The sequence below is a fragment of the Colossoma macropomum genome, unplaced genomic scaffold (assembly GCF_904425465.1).
Source record: "Colossoma macropomum unplaced genomic scaffold, Colossoma_macropomum, whole genome shotgun sequence".
NCBI classification, from domain to species: Eukaryota; Metazoa; Chordata; class Actinopteri; order Characiformes; family Serrasalmidae; genus Colossoma; species Colossoma macropomum.
Window position 1 is genome coordinate 13562875 of NW_023494799.1, and position 22831 is coordinate 13585705.

Here is a 22831-nt window from a genome sequence, read left to right on the forward strand (position 1 = left end):
CAGTACAGTATTTTTAACAGAAAAATACAAAGAAGCCTTAGCAACTAAAGATGATATCAAAATTTTCAATGTAGTGTTTCCACTCTTTGCCTTCATTACAGCTTCCAATCTTTTTAAAAGACTTGCTTTCAGTTTTCCAAAGAAATATTTTTTTCTACACCTCCAAAGTTCAGTCTTAGAAGTTGGTTACATTTTCTGCTTCTTATTATCCAAGTAATTCCAAACACATTCATTGATGTTGAGGTCTAGACTCTGGGGTGGCCATTCCGTTTGTTCTGAGAAGACCAACAGCTTCTTTAAATTGTAAGTTTTTTTCTTTTTTGTCTGTTTCCTTTTCTCTGTAATGGCTTTTGTGGATAGTGACACCTATGAATTCTTTCAGCTCTGAAGCAACAGGGGAGGTAGATTTTCTCTTATCTCTCAAAGATCAAAGTGTTAAGTACTGTTTATCTGCTGGTGACAGTTTTGGCAACGTACCAGGTCTTTTGCCTTCCTCATACAAGTGGATTGTCGATATAATCACGTGAAAAAATGTACTGAAAACTTGTACTTACTGGTCATTCTGAAAAGAAATTAAATAAATGAAGGGTGGTCTATGACTTTTGCACAGTACTGGTACTGAATGAATGGCAATACAGAAAGTAATTTCAGCGTTTTCTCAGAATTCTCAGATTTATTTAGAAACCGCTTAAGACACAGTTACAACATACATTATCACAAAAGAGTTATCTAACTATTGCTGATCCTCATGGGCCTTTTTTTAAGCATTTCTGATTGAATTTTGGCTTTAGGGTTCAATTAGGCCACAGCAGCACCCAATGAAATTTCGGTATTCAATGCAACTATGCAATTCAGTCACTGTCAGTGAAAATCAGATTAAAAAACCAAAAGGGCCCAAGAATAATCAGCCAGCAACATGTGACATCATAAAAAACAACAATTAAATGTAAGTTTACAATGTAAAGACCGAAAGACAACGCACTAATATAGAGTGTTACACTTTATACTGCACTAACATAGTGCATAAAGGGAAGCTGCTTCGACAAAAATGGACTCACTCGTTTTTCTCCTCACACGTCACATTACAATGTTTGCAAATGCTGAAGGAAAACGTACCGATCACATCAGATCTACATTCTCTTTTGCAACAGTTCTCTGTTTTGTGATAATCAAAGCTGATTACACTCATCCAAAACTGCTCTAAAGGATTAGCCACCAAAACCCACATATTACATGTAGAGGCACAAGGCTTGGTTCAAAACAGCATGGTGTCTTTGACTTTTGTGTTCTTGAAATCTTTTTTGCTGCAGCTGGAATGACCTACTCAGGAGGTCTCAGGAGTTGCATAAGCTGGAGTCGTGGTCCAGTGACAGAATAGAATCACATGTCTGCATCTCCATCGTAGGCCAGTGCCAGAGCCTTTTGGGTGCTGCCAGCGTTTGGACTGTCCTTAGGGTTTTTACTGGGAGAAAACACACAAAGGTATAGAGTACACATCAGAGCAGAGCATTAAGTAGTCCCATACGGACATCTGATGTATGGCCATAAATGCACATATATCAAGAGAGAGACACAATACATCCTAGTACAGTTTTAATTGTTAATATATTATCTATTAGCTTTTAAATGTTAAATTATTTAAGTTATGCCAGGGATCAATATTTTGGTTTTTAATGTAATGATTTTATTGCACAGCTTACAACGTGCATGTTTTTAGAGTTTAGTTTTATAGCGATTATACCAAGAAGGTGCATAAAAACCTTATGTTATATTATATAAAGCATAACATATATATCATACATATAGCAGTAATGTTTTCTGTCATATATCAGTGAATACCGCTGCTGTCGGGACAAAACCTTGTATCTCCGTTTTTTGGCAGTTGCCCTTGTTGTGTCAAAATTTCATGATGAATAGAACAACAGAAGTGGTCCAAATTCATTAGAAAAACAAATTTCTCCATTTATTTCCATCAAGAGGTAAGAATTTTTCCTTGTCCTGTAAAGTTACCTTTTTGGAGATTTTTTTGGAGAAGTTTTGTTCCGACAGAAGCAACATATGTGTTACATGTATACGCTGTACGTCTATACGTCTTCCCCATGTTTGAAAAAGCCCCATTTTAAATATGTTGGCATATATGTAACATATTTGAAATCCATATATTGCCACATACTAGACTTCTCAACATATTTCTTGCACTTGCAGTGTCCACCACTAGAGGGTAGCGCATTACTATAAAGTACTCTAAACAGGCTTCCAATCCAGTTTCATTAATCTTAAATTTGATAATCTTTAGATTTAGATTGGTGCTTAAAGTGGAAATGTACAATTTAAAAGGGAACTCTACTCACCACAGCAGAAAGGACATTGTGATGATGAGGAGAATCATGATGAAGCCCGCCGCCATCAGCCCGTACACCCACAGCCTGACCCGTCCATCTGGCAATTAACACAGAGAAAGCAGCTGTACAGAAATTACCCTTGCTGATCTGTGACCAAATTTGCATCTAAAACTGGTTACCTTCATGCCATAGATACAGAATGGCAAACAGTCTGTCTTTAGCAAAAAGTTTGAACAAAACTTACCAGTCAGTAGCCCACCTGTTTAAAGTCTTAAGGATTTAATGCACTGTATATTTTGTGTTTTCTCTGTACCATTAAGGTACAAACAATGTAAATGTACCCTCAAAGGTACAACAGTGGTTTTGAGGTCGAATTGTGAACCTTAAATATGTCTTCCCAGTGGAAAAGTATATATTTGTACCCTCTCATAACCTAATGTTTTAAAACAGAACAATAAAATAAAAAGTCTGGAGACGAGACGGGGGGTGTGCAGTCAGTACAGCTTAGAAAGTATAATTTCAATGGATTATGGTACAATTATGTTCTCTGGCTAAAGGTACTGAGATGTACCCTTGAGGGTACCACCCCAGTGACAAGAGGGGAACTGCCCCAGTGACAGTTTCGTACCTTTTTCTAAGAGAGTGTACAATGATTCACCATCTATGACGGTTCTGTTAACTCCTACTTCCGCGGCTGGTTCTGCCTCTACCCCACCCTCTTTGCTGGACAGCCCTCTCTTCTGGACACTCAACTAGACACTGTTTTCCATGCATCTCCATGGTCCAGGCCCACCTTGCACTTCAGGAGCCTCCCGCTAATGTGGGGGCGCTCTGTCATGGTTTCTTCCCTCTATGGAGACTGCACATGGACTCTCCTGTCTGGAACTGGCCAACTCCAGCTCAAGCTCCAACCTCTCATGACCACACATGTCTGCAGTTTATTGCTGGACTCATTACACTCTCAGAAAAAAATGTATGAAACTGTCACCGGGGCAGTACCCCTCTTGTCGCTGGGGTTGTACACTTAAGGATACATCTCAGTACCTTTAGTCAGGGAACATAATTGTACCATAATCCATTGAAATGATGTTGTCTAAGTTGTGCTGACTCACCCCGTCTCATCTCCAGGCTTTTTATTTCATTGTTCTGTTTTAAAACATTAGGTTATGAAAAGGTACAAATATGTACTTTTCACCTGGGAAAAACTTATTTAAGGTACACAATTGGACTGTTGTACCTTTGAGGGAACATACAAACATGTTTGTATCTTGATGAACGAAAAATGTACCTGAACAGAACCTTCATTTCTAACAGTGTAGCTCACACACTTATACACTGGTGTTTGTGTCTGTGTTGGAAAATCTTGCAGTTCCCTTATACATTTCTGAGCCATTGTCTTTGTTTTTTGATTTTCCTGTTATTGGATTAGCCCTGCGATGGACTGGCGACCTGTCCAGGGTGTATCCTGCCTTCCGCCCAATGACAGCTGGGATAGGCTCCAGCACCCCACCGCGACCCAGAAGGATAAGCGGTTTAGATGATGTATGTATGTATGTTATTGGATTATTGAGTTGCCTTGTGTGCACCTGCTTGGAACAACTTTAATTGGTATAGAACCTTTTCATTATGTGGAGGTTCTTTAAATTTCAAAAAGTTATTCACACTCTTATATCTCGTTTGCAATTTTTTTTTTTTTTCTTAAATCAGTCATCATTGCTACCAGATATGGAACAATCTGACTCTATTACTATGTGTTAGGAGTTATGAAAGAGCAAAAATGTGGACCGTCTGGTGGGACCTGAGGACTGGCTTTGAGAAGCACTGCTTCAAAGAAGTAACCATTGTAAGCTTATTGCATCTCTCTAAAAAACCCTCTTTGATGCCTTTATTTTACAAAATTTGTTATTAATGCTGATTTCCACACCTGGGCCGAGGGGTTGTAGAGCCCACTCTCTTGGGTGGTTCTTGTGCTGGACGTGGCTGGGCCTTAGGCGTCCTGCGCTGGTCTTCACATCTGCTTTCTTATAATCTGGCCCTGGTGTTCTCGTACAGTAGTCCAGGAAGCCGTGAGATGTCATGACCTCTGTGAAACCCCTCTCACAACCACAAACCCCACTCTGACAAAGAGAGAAAAGGATGAAAAGAGGGGGACTGTTGTGCTTTGCGCTGTGTGTAAAATTAGCTGTAATACTTCAGATTACAAGCTGATTCCTGTTGCAACTGTAATTTTTGGGGGCATTAGATTTTTATACAGAATAGAGTGCTATGTTAATACTCATGTGTGAATGTGATGCTTGTAAATTTGTCACATGAAATCGTGCAAAACTCTAGCACATAACACCGCACACAGTAACCTGTCAGCCTCTGGCAGAAATCTTACTTCTCCATGTTTTAAAATTTTTTTCTGTTGTTCAAAAGTTTGCATATGTTGCTACTGATTGGTTATTCTACAAATTAATAAACACTTACAAATGAAACACATCTGTAGGTGAACTTTAGGCAGAAGAGCAAGATCATCGCAAAGGTGCCACATTTCACAGTTACTCTCACATCATCAGTGCTGATATGGCACAAAGGGATAAGGAATAAATCAGTCCCAGTGCCTCAGTTCTGAAAAGGTTACCTGTGTGCAGAACGAGAAGGGTTTGGTGCAGGGTGGGTGGCAGTGACGGACAGTAGAAGGCTTGTTCTGATGGAAACACCCTCCTGATGGGAAGACACAAAGATATGTCAGTTAAATATAAATGCTCAATTTTCTATAGATAGATGTTTTCAATATATTGGAAGATATACTGTGACTGCAAGGTGTAGTAATGCAATTGCAATATGGTATTCTGTCCATATCATGCAGCCAAAACCACAATCATTTTACTTGTTTGGAGAAATAATGCAGATAATTTTGCATGTTTCAAGAAAAAAAAAATGAAACAAGTCAAATTATCTGGCAATGAAATAAAACACTTTCATCAGATAAAACTCCATAAAACAAGCTGGAATCTACAGTTTAATAAGTTCTATCTTTATCTAATATTCTTACAACAATCTCAGAATGAGAAATTTTAGTTATATTTACTACATTTACATATACATTACTTGCTAGGACATCATTTTTTTGTAATGCAAACATTTTACAATGTGGAACTGAATTAGGAACCACTGAAATTAAGTAAATTAAACCATTAGCCAAACAGTCTTAGACATACTTTCTGAGTATTGTAATAACTGCTTAAGATCTGTCAATTTGTTTATCAGCTACTACAAAAAGAGTGCTATTTCTCACTTGTCCTTTATGGCTTACAATGGACAATAAATGCACACAACACTTGCATACCATCAAAATAATTTAAAGTAAATAGTTTGTCTGCCGCTGTTCTGTCATCTGCTTTTAAATCGTTTTTCAATTTTCTTTAATAATATTCTGCCCTTTACATTGGTATTTATTTATATATTTAAAAAAGCACTTATTTTAATCCTCAAGGTCTACACTTGTATGTACTTAACTAGAAGCAACTTTCTTATAGTTTAGTCTCAAAGAGGCAAAGCAATCTTGTGTATCATAGATCCCCCCATATTCTCTTCCCTCCCCTGCCCCCCGATTGGTTTGATTTTTATACTTTGTCGCTCTGAATAAGTGTTTGCTAAAAGAATAAATGTAAAAAGTAATGTAAATATACCAGTGACGTTAACCCCATCAGACCGCTGGCACCACACAGCTCTCTGATTATTTCTCCATCCACCAGTGACCCACTCGTAACTGAGACATGTTCCACCTGCACATGAACACACAGATACATCAAGCAGCAACTTTATTAAGCACATCTCCTTGTGTCTACACTGTATGTCCGCACCTCCTGATTTTACCAAGTCGCGGCTGTCCTGAGGGCAACAACTGTGATGAAGCCCTGAGGCCAACAAAACACATCAGCCAATAAAAATCTCTTAGTGTCTGTGACATCATCAGTGTGAGCCTGTTTTCTTTTCAAAAGAAATTTGAAAGAAGGAGCAGAGCTAAATCAGGAGCTAAATCAGCAGAGCTAACCGACCTGCTAAAGTTTCTAATCTTAAGGTAGGTACACTTCTATCAGACTCCTGCTTATTTTCTTCTGCAAAATGGGTAGTTAGGCACAGATATGTGTAGGTTTTGTTAATTTTGTACAACTTTACCATGAAAGATAGCAAATGTTAGCTAGCTAGCTAGGTGAGCAGTTAGCCTGTCTTACAATGAAAGTTATTAATGTTGGCTGCTTAGAACAAAAGTTACCATGCTCCACAATGCATAGCAACATAATATCTGTAAATTTGTACATTATATGTCAATTTGTGAAGGTATCTATTTTTAATGTAGAGTTAAGTTTTGAGAGTTAAGTTTTTTCCATCACAAAAAAACAGATTATTTTCTCATTTGGTCCTTTGTGAGCTCAAAATGGAAAGAAATAGTATTTTTATGAATTGAGTAATAAGCTAAACTGAAATATTCAGGCTATAATAGCATGTTTTCAACAACATGTTTAGTCATTGAAATTAATGTCTTTGTGTGTTGCTGTGAGTCCATCATCATGATATGTGTTGTCCTGAGTCCATCATCATCATTGTGTATTGTCCTGAGTCCTTCGTCATCATGTGTGTTGTCCTGAGGGCATCATCTTCATCATGTGTGTTGTCCTGAGTCCTTCATCATCATGTGTGTTGTTCTGAGTCCTTCGTCATCATATATGTTGACCTGAGTCCATCATCATCATGTGTGTTGTCCTGAGTACATCATCATCATGTGTGTTGTCCTGAGTCCTTCGTCATCATGTGTGTTGTCCTGAGTCCTTTATCATCATGTGTGTTGTCCTGAGTCCTTCATCATCATGTGTGTTGTCCTGAGTCAATCATCAAGTGTGTTGTCCTGAGTCCATCATCATCATGTGTGTTGTCTTGAGTCCATCATCATCATTTGTGTTGTCCTGAGGGCATCATCTTCGTCATGTGTGTTGTCCTGAGTCCTTCATCATCATCATATGTGCTGTTCTGAGTCCATCATCATCATATGTGTTGTCCTGAGTCCTTGATCATCAAGTGTGTTGTCCTGAGGGCATCATCTTCATCATGTTTGCTGTCCTGAGTCCATCACCATCATGTGTGTTGTCCTGAGTCCATCATCATCATATGTGTTGTCCTGAGTCCATCATCATCATTGTGTGTATTGTCCTGAGTCCATCACCATCATGTGTGATGTCCTGAGTCCATTACCATCATATGTGTTGTCCTGAGTCCTTCATCATCATGTGTGTTGTCCTGAGTCCATCACCATCATATGTGTGGTCCTTAGTCCTTCATCATGTGTATTGTCCTGAGTCCATCATCATCATTGTGTGTTGTCCTGAGTCCTTCGTCATCATGTGTGTTGTCCTGAGTCCTTCATCATCATGTGTGTTGTCCTGAGGGCATCATCTTCATCATGTGTGTTGTCCTGAGTCCATCATCATCATGTGTGTTGTCCTGAGTCCTTCATCATCATATATGTTGACCTGAGTCCATCATCATCATGTGTGTTGTCCTGAGGGCATCATCATCAAGTGTGTTGTCCTGAGTCCTTTGTCATCATGTCTGTTGTCCTGAGTCCTTTATCATCATGTGTGTTGTCCTGATTCCTTCATCATCATGTGTGTTGTCCTGAGTCAATCATCAAGTGTGTCGTCCTGAGTCCATCATCATATGTGTGTTGTCTTGAGTCCATCATTATCATTTGTGTTTTCCTGTGGGCATCATCTTCATCATGTGTGTTGTCCTGAGTCCATCATCATCATTTGTGTTGTCCTGAGGGCATCATCTTCATCATGTGTGTTGTCTTGAGTCCATCATCATCATTTGTGTTGTCCTGAGTCCTTCATCATCATATGTGTTGTCCTGAGTCCTTCATCATCATCATATGTGCTGTCCTGAGTCCATCATCATCATATGTGTTGTCCTGAGTCCTTCATCATCAAGTGTGTTGTCCTGAGGGCATCATCTTCATCATGTGTGTTGTCCTGAGTCCTTCATCATCAAGTGTGTTGTCCTGAGGGCATCATCTTCATCATGTGTATTGTCCTGAGGGCATCATCTTCATCATGTGTGTTGTCCTGAGTCCTTCATCATCATGTGTGTTGTCCTGAGGGCATGATCTTCATCATGTGTGTTGTCCTGAGTACATCATCATCATATGTGTTGTCCTGAGTCCTTCATCATCATGTGTTGTCCTGAGTCCATCATCATCATCATCATCATCATCATATATGTTGTCCTTATTAATATGAAATTTAAGTCTTTATTAATGTGAAATGTAAATTATTTGTTATTTGTATAAAGCCTAAAATTATCTGCTGTTCTTTCTATCTGCCTCATTTAATGATGGAATTCTAATCACACTATTTTGATGTGACACATAATACTTACAATATTCAGTATGCTATTTCAATTCTACTGCAACTACTATTAGTAATTGTAATTTGCTCTGTTTTGTTTTGTTTTATGTTCTGACCACAATTATGCATTATACTGACCACAACCTATGCACTTCCACATGTTTTGCCCATTAGAAAACAGTTTAGAATGCCATAGTCATGATGCACTGGCTGTCAAGAGGAGAATCTGGCATGAATGGCCTGATAAGACAGAGACAAGACAGGACTTCATGCAGTTTTTCTCAATACTGAAATCATTCTTCACGGTATGTAATGCTATTCATTCATTAGTATTTTTAAAACTCTGTTCTGATGTTTGTAAGTGGATAAATGAACAAAAATGTTTAGTAAATATAGACAACGCCCAGTAAGTTTTAACACAGAAAAACACTGATATAAAGCCACATATTAATCTATTCAAATTATGCATTTATATGACAGAAAGAAGAATTTGAAGAAACATCATGGAAGTTTCTCCTCCAGGTTGCTAACTTTGTAAAGGTATGTATATACTTCTGAAAAAATCTAGAATATTTAGTCTTATAATACAGTAATTTATTTCATTATGATGTGATTAGATGATTTTGCTAATCCATTTATAGTGATTTTCAGCTGTCACAAAAATGCTTTCTTGAAATGTATCCATATCTAAGGGGACAGCAGTTGTCTGCAAAATGCATATGTAAAATATTCTGTAGGTTGTATGAGAATGTTTAGTTTGCTATTCTGCTGTATTTTGTTTTAAAATTTAATTTCTATCATTTGTCATAACACTTTTTTCACCACCTCAAGTCCCAGTTTCTCTGCAGAGTAAGAAACTGAAGATGGGATGACCTCACTGATGAGCTTCTGTGGAAGGCAAACAAGATACCACATAATACAGGATCTACAAGCAGTTGGACGGGTCTTAAATCCCCTGTAGGCAGAACAATACAACATTTCAAAATATGCAAACAGTGTGAGAAAATTATTTGATTGGTAAAGTGAATTTAATACAGTCATATACTGTACAATTAAATTTATAGGTTTTGCCAGCTTGGCCAGCTAATGTTATTCCAATCTGTGCTTTTGAAACATTTGTTACAAAGTGATGATCAGAAAACTTTTCAGATATTAGCGCACAATCAACAAGTCCACACCACTAACTTGCTTAAAAGCCACACCAACAATGACTAGCACAAACTGTCTAAATTATACAAATTTATAACTGGATAATTTGTGTGTTGCTGATGACTGAACATTTGTTTGCAGTTCTAATTATTTAAACTACAATTTAAATTACAGATGACTTTCTCAGCTTTCTTAAACCAGGGTTCTCTCTCATCATGCAACATTCCTTCTTACCCAGCTAACTTTAAGCTTGATCTTTTTTATAAACTTATAAGGTATAAATACTTTACTTTCTACATATTTAGATAGTATGATTTTATTTTTCTTCTTTAGCGATTGCTTCTTGTTACACTTTTTGGCTGTTCGTCATAAATGTCACACTTTTTCAAAAAAAGTCACCAAGGTTTGTAAAATTAAGCAGCAACATGGAAAATAAAGTGGATACAAAGTACTTGAATGATGCTACTGTGTGTCTTAATTAAACCTGTCAACAAATTTGTGATCTTTTCATGTAAATCAACTTACTTCATGATTTTTGCATCATCATGAAGCCTGGGTCTTTGTCTTCCTGGGTTGTGCAAGTGCCTCCCAGGGAAAGACTCACTTTCCAACATGTTAAAAACCCAAATAATTTTGTAAGTAGTCAACTTCAGCTAAATAAAACCACCATTCTTTGTCATTATGTCAGTAAAACCGGTGGTTCCAAAATGCATTTTGTCATATTCTTAATAACTTTCATATTTGATGAACTACATTCAAAAGGTGGGTGTCATATGAGAGCTGTAACTGTCTTCCTTCCAGTCAAATAGATGGGTAATTTTAAACCCTTATAATAGAAGAAGCTGAACTCACAATTTTTTTTGTACTTTAAGTCGACACATTTTTCCACAAATCTGGGCTATAAACTATAAACAGATGGCGTCTCTTCAGTGATCTGCTTTCTAAAAATTATTTTTTATAAAATAATACAAAGAGCGTCTAAGATTTTTGGCTTTCAGCAGTAAATTGTAAGCATATAGCAATATGTGCATGATCATAAAACATTTTCTGTTAATTTGAGGGGAGCGTTTAAAAAAATAAATAAATAAAATAAAAATATGCATTTATTTCATGCAGTTATTGAATAACTTGCCTTACAATTTGGTCAGGTAAATTCAGATGGACCAACCCAAATATACCCTGGAGAATAAGAGGTTAAATACATACTAAACATAAATTACATTAAAAAAATCATCATCATCATCAGACTCCATCTTTGTCTAAAAAAAAAAACAAAACAAAAGCAAGACAACAATAGATGCAAATAAACTAAACTTTTTTTTGGTTATTTTTGACCATTAATTGAAGCTATTGAAGGGGAAATTAGATTTAAACATAACAAAAAACAGCATCACAAGCAAAGAAAGTATTATTATTATTATTATTATTATTATTATTAGTGGTAGTGGTAGTGATAGTAGTAGTAGTAGTAGTAGTAGTATGTAGACAGGGAAAAAGAAAACAAAAATTATGGATTCAGGACAACACACATGAAGACAATGGACTCAAAATGACATAAATGATGATATGGACTCAGGACAACGCAAACAATCATGACAATGAGGTTGATGATAAAGGACTCACAATAATACACATCATGATGGATTCAGGACAACAAAAGATGAAATGATGATGATGATGGACAACACATATGATGTTGATGGACTCAGGACAACACACATGATGATGATGGACTCAGGATAACACATGATGATAATGATGAACTCAGGACAACACACATGGCGATGATGATGGACTCAGGACAACACACATGATGAAGATGATGCCCTCAGGACAACACACATGATGATGATGATGGACTCAGGACAACACATATGATGATGATGATGGACACAGGACAGAAGATGGACTCAGGACAACACACATGATGAAGATGATGCCCTCAGGACAACACACATGATGATGATGATGGACTCAGGACAACACATATGATGATGATGATGGACACAGGACAGAAGATGGACTCAGGACAACACACATGATGAAGATGATGCCCTCAGGACAACACACATGATGATGATGATGGACTCAGGACAACACATATGATGATGATGATGGACACAGGACAGAAGATGGACTCAGGACAACACACATGATGAAGATGATGCCCTCAGGACAACACACATGATGATGATGATGGACTCAGGACAACACATATGATGATGATGATGATGATGATGATGGACACAGGATAACACACATGGTGATGAAGATGGACTCAGGACAACACACATGATGAAGATGATGCCCTCAGGACAACACACATGATGATGAAGGATCCAGGACAACACATATGATGATGATGGACTCAGGACAACACACATGATGATGATGATGGACTCAGGACAACACACATTATGAATATGATGCCCTCAGGACAACACATATGGTGATGAAGGACTTAGGACAACACACATGATGATGAAGGACTCAGAACAACACATATGATGATGATGATGGACTCAGGACAACACACATGGTGATGATGATGGACTCAGGACAACACAGATGATGAAGATGATGCCCTCAGGACAACACACATGATGATGATGATGGACTCAGGACAACACACATGGTGATGAAGAACTCAGGACAACACGTGATGGTGATGGACTCAGGACAGCACATATGATGATGATGAAGGACTCAGGACAACACAGATGATGAAGATGATGCTGAAGGACAACACACACGATGATGATGGACTCAAGACAACACACATGATGGTGATGGACTCAGGACAACACATATGAGGATGATGGACTCAGGACAACACATATGATGATGATGGACTCTTAACTCTCAAAACTTAACTCTACATTAAAAATAGATACCTTCACAAATTGACATATAATGTACAAATTTACAGATATTATGTTGCTATGCGTTGTGGAGCACGGTAACTTTTGTTCTAAGCAGCCAACATTAATAACTTTCATTGTAAGACTGGCTAACTGCTCACCTAGCTAGCTAGCTAACATTTGCTATCTTTCGTGGTAAAGTTGTACAAAATTAACAAAACCTACACATATCTGTGCCTAACTACCCATTTTGCAGAAGAAAATAAGCAGGAGTCTGATAGAAGTGTACCTACCTTAAGATTAGAAACTTTAGCAGGTCGGTTAGCTCTGCTGATTTAGCTCCTGATTTAGCTCTGCTCCTTCTTTCAAATTTCTTTTGAAAAGAAAACAGGCTCACACTGATGATGTCACAGACACTAAGAGATTTTTATTGGCTGATGTGTTTTGTTGGCCTCAGGGCTTCATCGCAGTTGTTGCCCTCAGGACAGCTGCAACTTGGTAAAATCAGGAGGTGCCTGTATGTCCATTTTATCAGCTCCACTTATCATTTAGGTTCACTTTGTAGTTCTACAATTACTGACTGTAGTCCATCTGTTTCTATACATACTTTGTTAGCTCATTTTAACCTGTTCTTCAATGGTCAGGATCCCCACAGAGCAGGTATTATTTGAGTGTGGTGGATAATTCTCAGCACTGCAGTGACACTGACGTCGTGGTGGTGTGTTAGTGTGTGCTGTGCTGGTTTGAGTGGATCAAACACAGCAGTTCTGCTGGAGTTTTTAAACACCTCAGTGTCACTGCTGGACTGAGAAAAGTCCAACAACCAAAAATACCAAGACAATGGCGTCCTGTGGGGAGCGTTCCCATGACCAAGGACGAGAAGATGACCAACACAAACTGTGCGGCAGCAGATGAGCTACTGTCTCTGACTTTACATCTACAAGGTGAACCAACAAGGTAGAAGTGCCTAATAGAGTGGACAGTGAGTGGACACAGCACTGCTGTGTCTGATCCACTCATACCAGTGCAACACACACAAACACACCACCACCACGTCAGTGTCACTGCAGTGCTGAGCATGACTCACCACCCAAATAGTACTTGCTCTGTGGGGTTCTGACCGATGAAGAACAGGGTGAAAGTATGCAGAGAAACAGATGTGTGAGTGCTGATTAGTGTTGACCTCACAACAGCATGGCAAATGCATAAGAATAGCACTATTATCAAGATACTTTGTCAGTTTTGCAGTTTTTGCAAAAAACAATGACAAAATCTAAGAAGTTGCCTATTCATCAAAAACATGACAAAGGCTAAGTGTGCCCAAATTTTTGACGGGCAGTGCATGTACTTACAAGATTTACACACTCATTTCAGAGAAATGCAATATTTTCTGCTATCTTGTTCAATGTCATGTTAGTAATGTAAATCCAGGGCAAGGGCAGACTTGTGGCTGCCTTCATTGCGGCTGACCCCATAAACATGTACCTCGGCATGGTCGCGTCTCATAGACTTGGCTGGGACATGAGTCCTTGCTCTCTGGAACCTGCATAACCACTGCTCTGGATCTCGCCTGCCGCCCCGAAGTCTCAAAACTCCTCCCGTCCAGGCACAGTAGCTGGCACGCACTCCATGCTGACCACTCAGTCAAGTGACAGTCTCCTAATGGGACAGGTGACAAGGATAGCGTTGGGGAAAAAACTAAGACTGATTCCTTAGAAATCTTTTTCTAAGGGATCCCTTATATGGGTTATTACTGTCATTTTGCCATATTTTTGATTCACATTACAAATGATTTAAATGTAGTTACATAGTTGCATAATTACAAAGTAATGTAATGCATACATAGTATGTAATGACTTACATGCTACAGTGAATTTATGTTCTGCATTGACTGGTTAAGTTTTGATTTCTTCTGTTTGTTTCAATGTCAAACAGTAACAAAACATGGCAAAATGTAAAGAAAGCACAACAATGACTATCAAATTACAGCTAGTGTGTAATGTGTAATGGTATTAAATGTTAAAAGATTATTTTCTGAGAAATTTTGGACAATTTCTGTTGGTTGGTTCAAAAAAGTGAAAAACAATAAAAATGGAGATTTTTTTTTTTTTTGCACAACAGCAACAATATGCACACATATGGACAAAATACTCATACATGCTCATGGACAGACCCAATACTCAGAGATGCTCATCTTAGCTAATGTCCTTTTTTTGGGGCCTTTTCCTTTATTTTGTTTCTTCTCTGGGACCGAGTGTGAGTGAGTGGTGTGTGTGTGTCTGACCTGGACAGGGTATGGAGCAGGGCTGGCGGAGATCTGTCCCAATAGCCTTGCTCAGTCTGCTCTCCATGCAGCGCTCCCCCTGCACTGCTTTGGGAAAAGGAGGCCCAGAGAGGGAGCCCCAGTGCACCACACATGACAGATTCCTCTCCCTCACCCCCTCCCCACACTCTGCACCCTACACACACATACACAGAAGTAGGTTCATTACAGTCTTTTGATACACAAATCCTCAATTCAGACACTATGCACTACATTCTTACACTGTCTACAAGTATTGTACATGCATTTGGGCATATTGGTTCCTATTACATGCATACAGAATCTGCTCAAAAAGTAATTTATTAATTTTTAATTGAGCCATATTTTCCATTAACAAATGTTCAATAAATATTTTATATTATTTATGATGGAAGCCACTAACACACCCCTTTTTGTATGGTGTTCTTGAAAGCTTTAGTATAGATAGACAAAAGAGACTGAAGCTTTAGCATAGATAGACAAAAGGTTATATATACCTATAAAACCAGCTCAATAAAAGCAACATGCATTATAAAAGCCAGACCCAATGATAAACAGCCACCAAAATAAAAAAAAAATCTGGGAAAAAAAAAGTTTGCAATAAACGTTTTGCTCCTAAATTTTATCTGTAGCCTCCTTGACATGTCAACCATTCTGAAATTTTCTGATGGTTCCTCTTCTTTTGCTACGTATAGCAACCTGTGATGGAGTAGTGCAGTGCAGTACTTGATTTTCCAGTGGTTCTAGTACATCGTTCGATGAATAAAAGCACACTACATCCTGTTCCATTTCCCAATGTGAATACACTACTTGCATTGGCTGGTTAAATGATAAAGTCATTAAGGATGGCCTACACAAGGTACTGTATCTTGTAGAACAGAGCTCTTTAAATCCAGATCCCAGTCTGGATTTTGCAGTCACAATGACAAAAGGTGTTACACCACTTAGTTAACAGCAGCAGGTCAGTTAACTAACAATAGACTGCCAGAAATGGGAGTGAATGTCCAGATTTGAAGACCTCTGATGTAGGAGATGAGGGTCAGGGAATTGCTGGTCATGGCTAAAATGTGAAACTGAAAAAAAAAACAAAAATCACTGTTTATTTAAAACCATGAAATGAAATTTAAAGCTGCAGGATTTTTTTTTAGCAGGACTCTTTTGTAAGGAAGGGCTGAGGGAACGGTGTTGGACGCTGTGCTGATTGTCTGTAGCTTTTTATCGATCATACATTCAAAAGGTTTTATTATTGGCAGTCAGCTCATATCCCAGCTCGCCAGTTTGCAGCCTGAGTTATTATGGTTTATATCGATGCACTGAACTGCCTTGCTTGCTTCTCATTCTGTGTGTTTTATGGTTGCAGTGGGGCTGCACAGTAAGGATGAGGTGCAATTTAAGCGTTCAGGGAGAGACAGCAATGAAGTGCACATACTCTGAACTAGGGTTGTGAGGATAACATCTTTATTTATTTATTTATTTTGTATTTTTTTTTTTTTTGCTGGTGAAAGTTACCAGAGTGCTTATGGTGTGTAATATGAAATATAAACACAATAACCATTGCTTAATTATCATTGACTGTCATCCATCAGTCACTGGTCACTTCGGCTTCATAAGCAATGCTTCTCTTGTGGCATTGCCCATACTGTTGATGCCAGCCAGTTGACATTATTCGATTCAACAATGGCCACAAATCTAGTTCTAAGCCAAATGTTATGTCACCGATTTGGGTACATTTTGGCTATGAGCCAGACAAGGGGCAGCTGGCGAATGCGGAAGAGGCAACATGATGCATTTGTAGGAAAAAATATTCAGCTACTCTGTGAAGTTTGGTCCATTTTTATAGTTCACAGTCAACCTGTGTTCTAAACCATATCAACAAGTCTCTGTGACCTTAATGAAGACCTGTATTCAGCCTGAATAAATTGACAGAAATTTTGGGGATGTATTTCCAGAAAAGATTTGAGTCACTATTAACTTCTAGTGTTTCTTAGCAATGTCAACCTTGTAGCTCCAATGCTAAACTAAAAAGCAAAATATGGACGTAAAACATATCTTGGCTGATCAACTACTTCTGGGGTAAAAGGAACATTGCATAAACTACAACTATGTAGACACACCCTCTAATTAGTGAATTTATTTACTTTAAGGTGCGCTAACTGCTGCCACAGGAGTTCAGTTACTCACACATAGCTTGTATTATCTCCATTAAAAAAGCACTCCCAATAGAATGGGATGCTCTGGAGCAGGTGCACATGAGCCTGAGGTCACCATGGCCAATGCCAAACTGTTAAAGAGGTATAGAGCTGCATTGGGCTGTGGAGCAGTAAAACTGCAATCTCTAGAATAATGGAACACCATCCAATACCTTTGGGATGAGCTGGAGTGGCGTTTGTTATCTAAACTTTGCCGTTACTACAGCAAAGGAGCGGGGCGGGGGGTGGTCAAACTCCTTTTTAATACCCTTGATTTCAGAAGAAATGCACAATGAGTAATGTCTACAAACTTTTGGACATACACTGAGGTCAATACATTTTTGGTGGTCAACAAAGTTATTGTTATTTTAGCTGTGTACCAGCATATTGGAGTTGAAATTAAATAAAAAAAATAATTGTAGTTTACATTTGATGGTAATTGCATCCAAATCAGGTGAACAGTGTAGGAAAAAGAAATTTACATTCATAGCACCTCCATTTTTGGGGACTTAAGAGTAATTTGATCAGCTGGTCCATGGCCTCTCCTTATTTCACTTACAGGTGTGGCCAAATCAATGCACTGGTGAGCTCTGAAACACCTGAAATGAGCCTGGAAAACAACTGTGGTGGATGACAGAGGAATTCTTTCCCTGCTGAAAAAAACCTTTCACAAAAGGTGGCCTGATCAAGAACACCCTTTTGGACGTAGGCATATCTGTGTCAAAGTCAACAATCAAAACAAGACTTCAGCAGAGTAAACCAGATGGAAACCAAGATGGAAACCATTAGTAAGCCTCAAAAGACCAGATTTGAGTTTTCCAAAAACATCTGAAAAAGCCAATAAAGTTCTGGAACAGCATCTTATGGACAGATGAGAACAAGATCACAATGATGGGAGGAGAACAGTATGGACAAAGGAAAGAACTGCTCATTATCCAAACCATACCAACTCATCTGTGAAGCATGGTGGAGGTAGTGTTATGGCATGGGCATGTATGGCTGCTAATGGAACTGATTCCCTTGTATTTACTGATGATGTGACTGCTGACAAAAGCAGCAGGAGGAATTCTAAAGTGTATAGAGATACACAGAATGCTCAGATTTAGCTAAATACCTCAACTCTTCAGACAGTGCAGATAAACGACAGAACAACAATAACTAGGCCAATCCCATAACCTCAATCCAGTTGAGCATACATTTCACTTACTGCTCCCCAAAAACAAGTAAGAACTTAAGACAGCTGTAGTAAAAGTCTTGCATAGCTTCATCAGAGAAGCAACCCAACGTGTTGTGATGTCTATGGTTCCCACACTTCAGGCAGTCATTGTCTGCAAAGGATTTGCCCCCATTTTGGGCAGGTAGGGTTTGGGAATGTATGAAAATAGTTCTTACACTGATCAAACAATTTGGATGTAAATATGCTCAATAAAAGCTGTCTGCACTTTGAGCTCATTATCATTATTTAATTCCAACTCCAATTTGTGGTAAATAGCTAAAAAAAAAACAATAACTTTGTCAATGTCCAAATATCATACTACATACTATACTGTATAGTGTACTACATGTGTCTATTGCTTAGTCCAAACTACTATGCCTGATGTGTGTCTATGGACTGTGCATAGTCCAAACTACTATGCCTGATGTGTGTCTATGGACTGTGCAGCAGGGCAGATGCTGGTACCTCGACCCTGCAGGAGCTCCACTCTCCCAGCCTCCAGCTGTAGCAGGGCCTGATGGGACAGGGTTTGGTTTGGGAGAGCTGAGAGGGGCAGGGGCGGCCGCCTTCTCCTGCCTGCTGTAGAACTAATCTGGAGCGAGTCATCTGACCTGAAAAACACACATCCACACACACACAGAGCTGTTAGCAGAGTCCAATTCCTAGTGGGAGCAGTGTTTATGTAGTTAGCTGTAATAAGCACCTGGGGCAGAGTTTCCTCAGTGGGGTTCACGGAGGCCTGAATGGAGATGAATGAGCCAGATTAGAGTTTTTAATTAACCCACTAACGAGTCAATACTTCAGAGGGGAGGGCCTCTGTGGGACCTGAAAGGCTGCGCTGTTTCTTAATTACTAAGTCACATTTTGTGCTCTTATAACCTCCCCCTTCTTGCTCACATACGCACATGCTATCAAACGAATACATTTTTAGTGGCTAATAATTGCACCCTAATATAATCATTTTAGCCAAAGCTTGTTTCCATTCTCATCAAATGGAGCACTCTATGCATTTTCCAAAACTCTGATTGTGAAGTGAGCAATTATGCACTTAAAGCTCGCAAACATAGAGCGGAAACAAGAGTCAGCTGATAACTCTCGACTTGTCGAACCATGTTACTTTTTATTTGAACACAAGTGCTTTTAGAAACTGAAATATATCAGTATTAACGGCACAGTGACAAAAACAGCCTGTTTAATTCTAAAGGCTGTTACACCAAACACGACTCAAATAACAACACAAAAATGCAGAATATTCAGACACAATTTTTCTGTGATGAAAAAGGAAAAATGAAAATTAAAATTCAATAATTCATTTGGTGCACTAGTATTAACATTTCAATTACATTGAGTTTTAGATGCTTTACCAGTAGCTTTATTCAAAGTTAAATGTATTTCCAGAACTGCATATTAATGCCTTGTGTGATTATCCAATAATGGGGTTAAAATGATGAGTAAAATTTAATTTAACTTACATACATTTGTACTTTCTGAAAAGGTTTTTGATTGTTTTGCATTATCAAAGACAACACCAGGGTAGAAAGTAATTCAAATGTAAATGGGAAACAGTGCCTCTCCTCTTCGCCCATGAACTCACTGACCAATCACAGCCATCTCTGGTGTTGGCATGACGACAACTAGAACATTTCCCCAGATGTCAGAATCTCCAAAATCAGCTCAAACAGAGCTCTGGGCTACAAACGTCTGAGTTATATGTAGAAGCACTCAAAGTTTCTGCTTTTGAATGACATGATGAAGCTCTTAATGTATGGAAGGATATCAGTTTCAAAATACATGGGTTAGAATTAATTTATTGTCGTCCTCCTAGTATTTAGAAGATACTAGGTTTTGTTATGACAGTGACCGTATACTGTGCAGTCCATATATGTCATACCACACTGGGATTTTTTTTTCCATTAAAACAACCACAAATTTTGGAATCTTGAAAAATTTAAAGTAAAGGAAAGTTGTCGTGGGTAAAATGAAGAAGAAATATTCAAATTATTTCTAGGTCACTATGCAAATGTAAGCAAATTTGCAACCTTTGCACGAAAAGGTCAGGATTTTTTAAGGCTTATCCTTTCCATTAAAGTTTGTGATCAGATGACTCTCAGGTGGATCTGAAGCTTTTGCACAAACTTGTGGAGCTTTTGCACAAACTTGTGTAATATCAATAATATACGCAATGTTTGCACTGATGGATGCTTTTGGGAGACTATGCTGGGCCACCAGAGAACTACGGATAGATCAAAAATCTGCAAACAAAAAGAATAGGAAAGTAGAACAGGAAAGCTACAGTTCCCTTCTAAATGATACGTAGCAGTATGAGAGACTACAATTGAGGAGGAGTTGGAACATGCAGCCACTGCTGCTCTCACTGGACTTTGGTGATGAAAATTGAAAACTATGTTCACCCCATTTTTATGTTCACTCTGCATTCAAGTGATTTTATATTCAAGTTTAAGTTCATTTGGCCTATTTTGCAGCATGACTCAAGTGATGTTTTGCAAACACTAAAACTAATATTTGATAAAAAATGGGTTAAAATAGATTAAAAGGCAGTTAAGTAATAAGAAGATTGGTAAGTATTTGTGCAATTTTGGTAAATGGGTAAAAAATATTGGGGATGTGTTTATTGTTTGAATGAAAAGTGTTCATGTAAAGAAGGTTGACAGGTCATACTTTGGGCTCCGCAGGTGTGTGAACACTCTGACCAAAGTGACCAGTCAGACAGCAGGCAGTCGACTGGACAGCTCACTTCACACGGAGCAGAGAGCTTCCCTCGTGAAGGACCCCACTGACCCAAAAAAGAGAGAGAAAAAAGAATACATATAAGATTTATACATATATCAGTACTCAACATTTTGCACCTGCTTTTGAAAACTTAGTTGAATGTAAAGAGTGCAGTAGGGAGAATGGCTCCTCACCTCTTTGCACATGTTAAGCTCCACCAGCTTCCCATCACTGCGGACGCAATTCAGCAGGCGTGTCTTAGTTCCTTGACCACATACAGCATTGTCACTGAGCTGACAACTGCTCCAGTCTTTGAATCAGACACATGTGGGGTTATGATATTGTCTCACATTACTGTAATTTGCAGAAAAGTCAGACCATATGTGTCTGTGCATATTAATGTATACTACATGGACAAAGTATGTGGGCACCCCTCCTAATTATTGAGTTCAGGGACCTTAAATGTGGCACTGTCATAGGATGTCACCTTTGCCATTAGTCAGTTCATGAAATTTCTGCCTTATTAGATCGTTAGTCAACTGTAAGTCATATTATTGTGAAATTGAAGCATCTAGGAGCCACAACAGCTCAGCCACAAAGAGGCAGACCACACAAACTCACAGAGTGGGGCTGTTGAGTGCTGAAGTGTATAGCACATAAAAATCGCCTATTGTCTGTTGCCTCACTCATTGCAGAGTTCCAAACTGCCTCTGGAAGCAACATCAGCACACGATCTGTGAGTCAGGAGTGTCATGAAATGGGTTTCTATTGCTGAGCAGCTGTACAGAAGCCTAAGGTCACTATGCACAATGCCAAGTGCTGGCTGGAGTGGTGTAAAACATGCTGCCAGTAAACTCTGGAGCAGTCCACCATTAAAATATAGCCAACAGAGTACGATAAGCCATGACCATGACCTCTGTGGTCAAAAACTGATCAATGTTGAGGAGCTATAGGATGGCTAATATAAATTGTGCAACAACAGAGGGGCTACACATAGGCTAACTGTAGACCAGCATGTAGAGAAAAAAGCAGGGCTGGCATGTCCATATAGGTGAACTAGGCAGTTGCCTGAAGAGGCACTTAAGGAAGGGCAGCTAAATGTACTAAATCATTCTCAATTGAATGAGAAGCCTAATTAAAAAGTACACCACTTTACCAAGCTCCAGCACTGGACAAAGTATTTTGAAAAAGTCGAGATGACTGAATACTAAATATGCTGTCATAAAAGTATTCAGTAAAGTATTCCATTACAATACATATAAAGCAACATATTCAGAAAACGTTTAGAAATATTACATATTAAGCAAACTAAAACAATTAGTCATATCCTACTAGGTAAATCTTGCAAATGAGACTATAAAGTGGGTAGCTATGTGATTATTGGTTAATAGCATGTGTATAACTTACAAAGGAATGCATGTACAACATGTTATCCAGTACAACACAGATGCCAAGCTTATCATTCGTGAACATGTTCACTACAGAGGAGACCGTTCAGTTCAATCATCCCTGAAAGGTGTTAGTAACACTGAGATAAGTAGCTGGCTCATCACATTGATTGATCAGCCTACTCAGGTTTAGCAGAGCTCAGTAACACTGAGGTTAATATATGATCATCATATTGATTTTTCAGCCTACTCAGGTTTAGCAGAG

At 38.6% G+C, this 22831-nt stretch overlaps 1 protein-coding gene across 1 annotated transcript in view; it reads right to left on the reverse strand.

Moving 5' to 3' along the window:
• Positions 1–762: 762 nt before the first annotated feature.
• The window catches only part of thsd7bb (thrombospondin, type I, domain containing 7Bb), a 115277-nt gene continuing 93208 nt past the window's right edge, over positions 763–22831 (reverse strand). The window contains exons 19-28 of the mRNA XM_036587031.1: positions 21373–21488; positions 21128–21242; positions 18914–19059; positions 15026–15200; positions 14227–14400; positions 6017–6112; positions 4966–5048; positions 4267–4459; positions 2352–2439; positions 763–1462 (exon numbers count right to left, since the gene is read on the reverse strand). Coding sequence (XP_036442924.1) covers positions 1381–1462; positions 2352–2439; positions 4267–4459; positions 4966–5048; positions 6017–6112; positions 14227–14400; positions 15026–15200; positions 18914–19059; positions 21128–21242; positions 21373–21488 — 1268 coding nt within the window. The 3' untranslated portion in view covers positions 763–1380. The remainder of the gene's footprint in view (positions 1463–2351; positions 2440–4266; positions 4460–4965; positions 5049–6016; positions 6113–14226; positions 14401–15025; positions 15201–18913; positions 19060–21127; positions 21243–21372; positions 21489–22831) is intronic.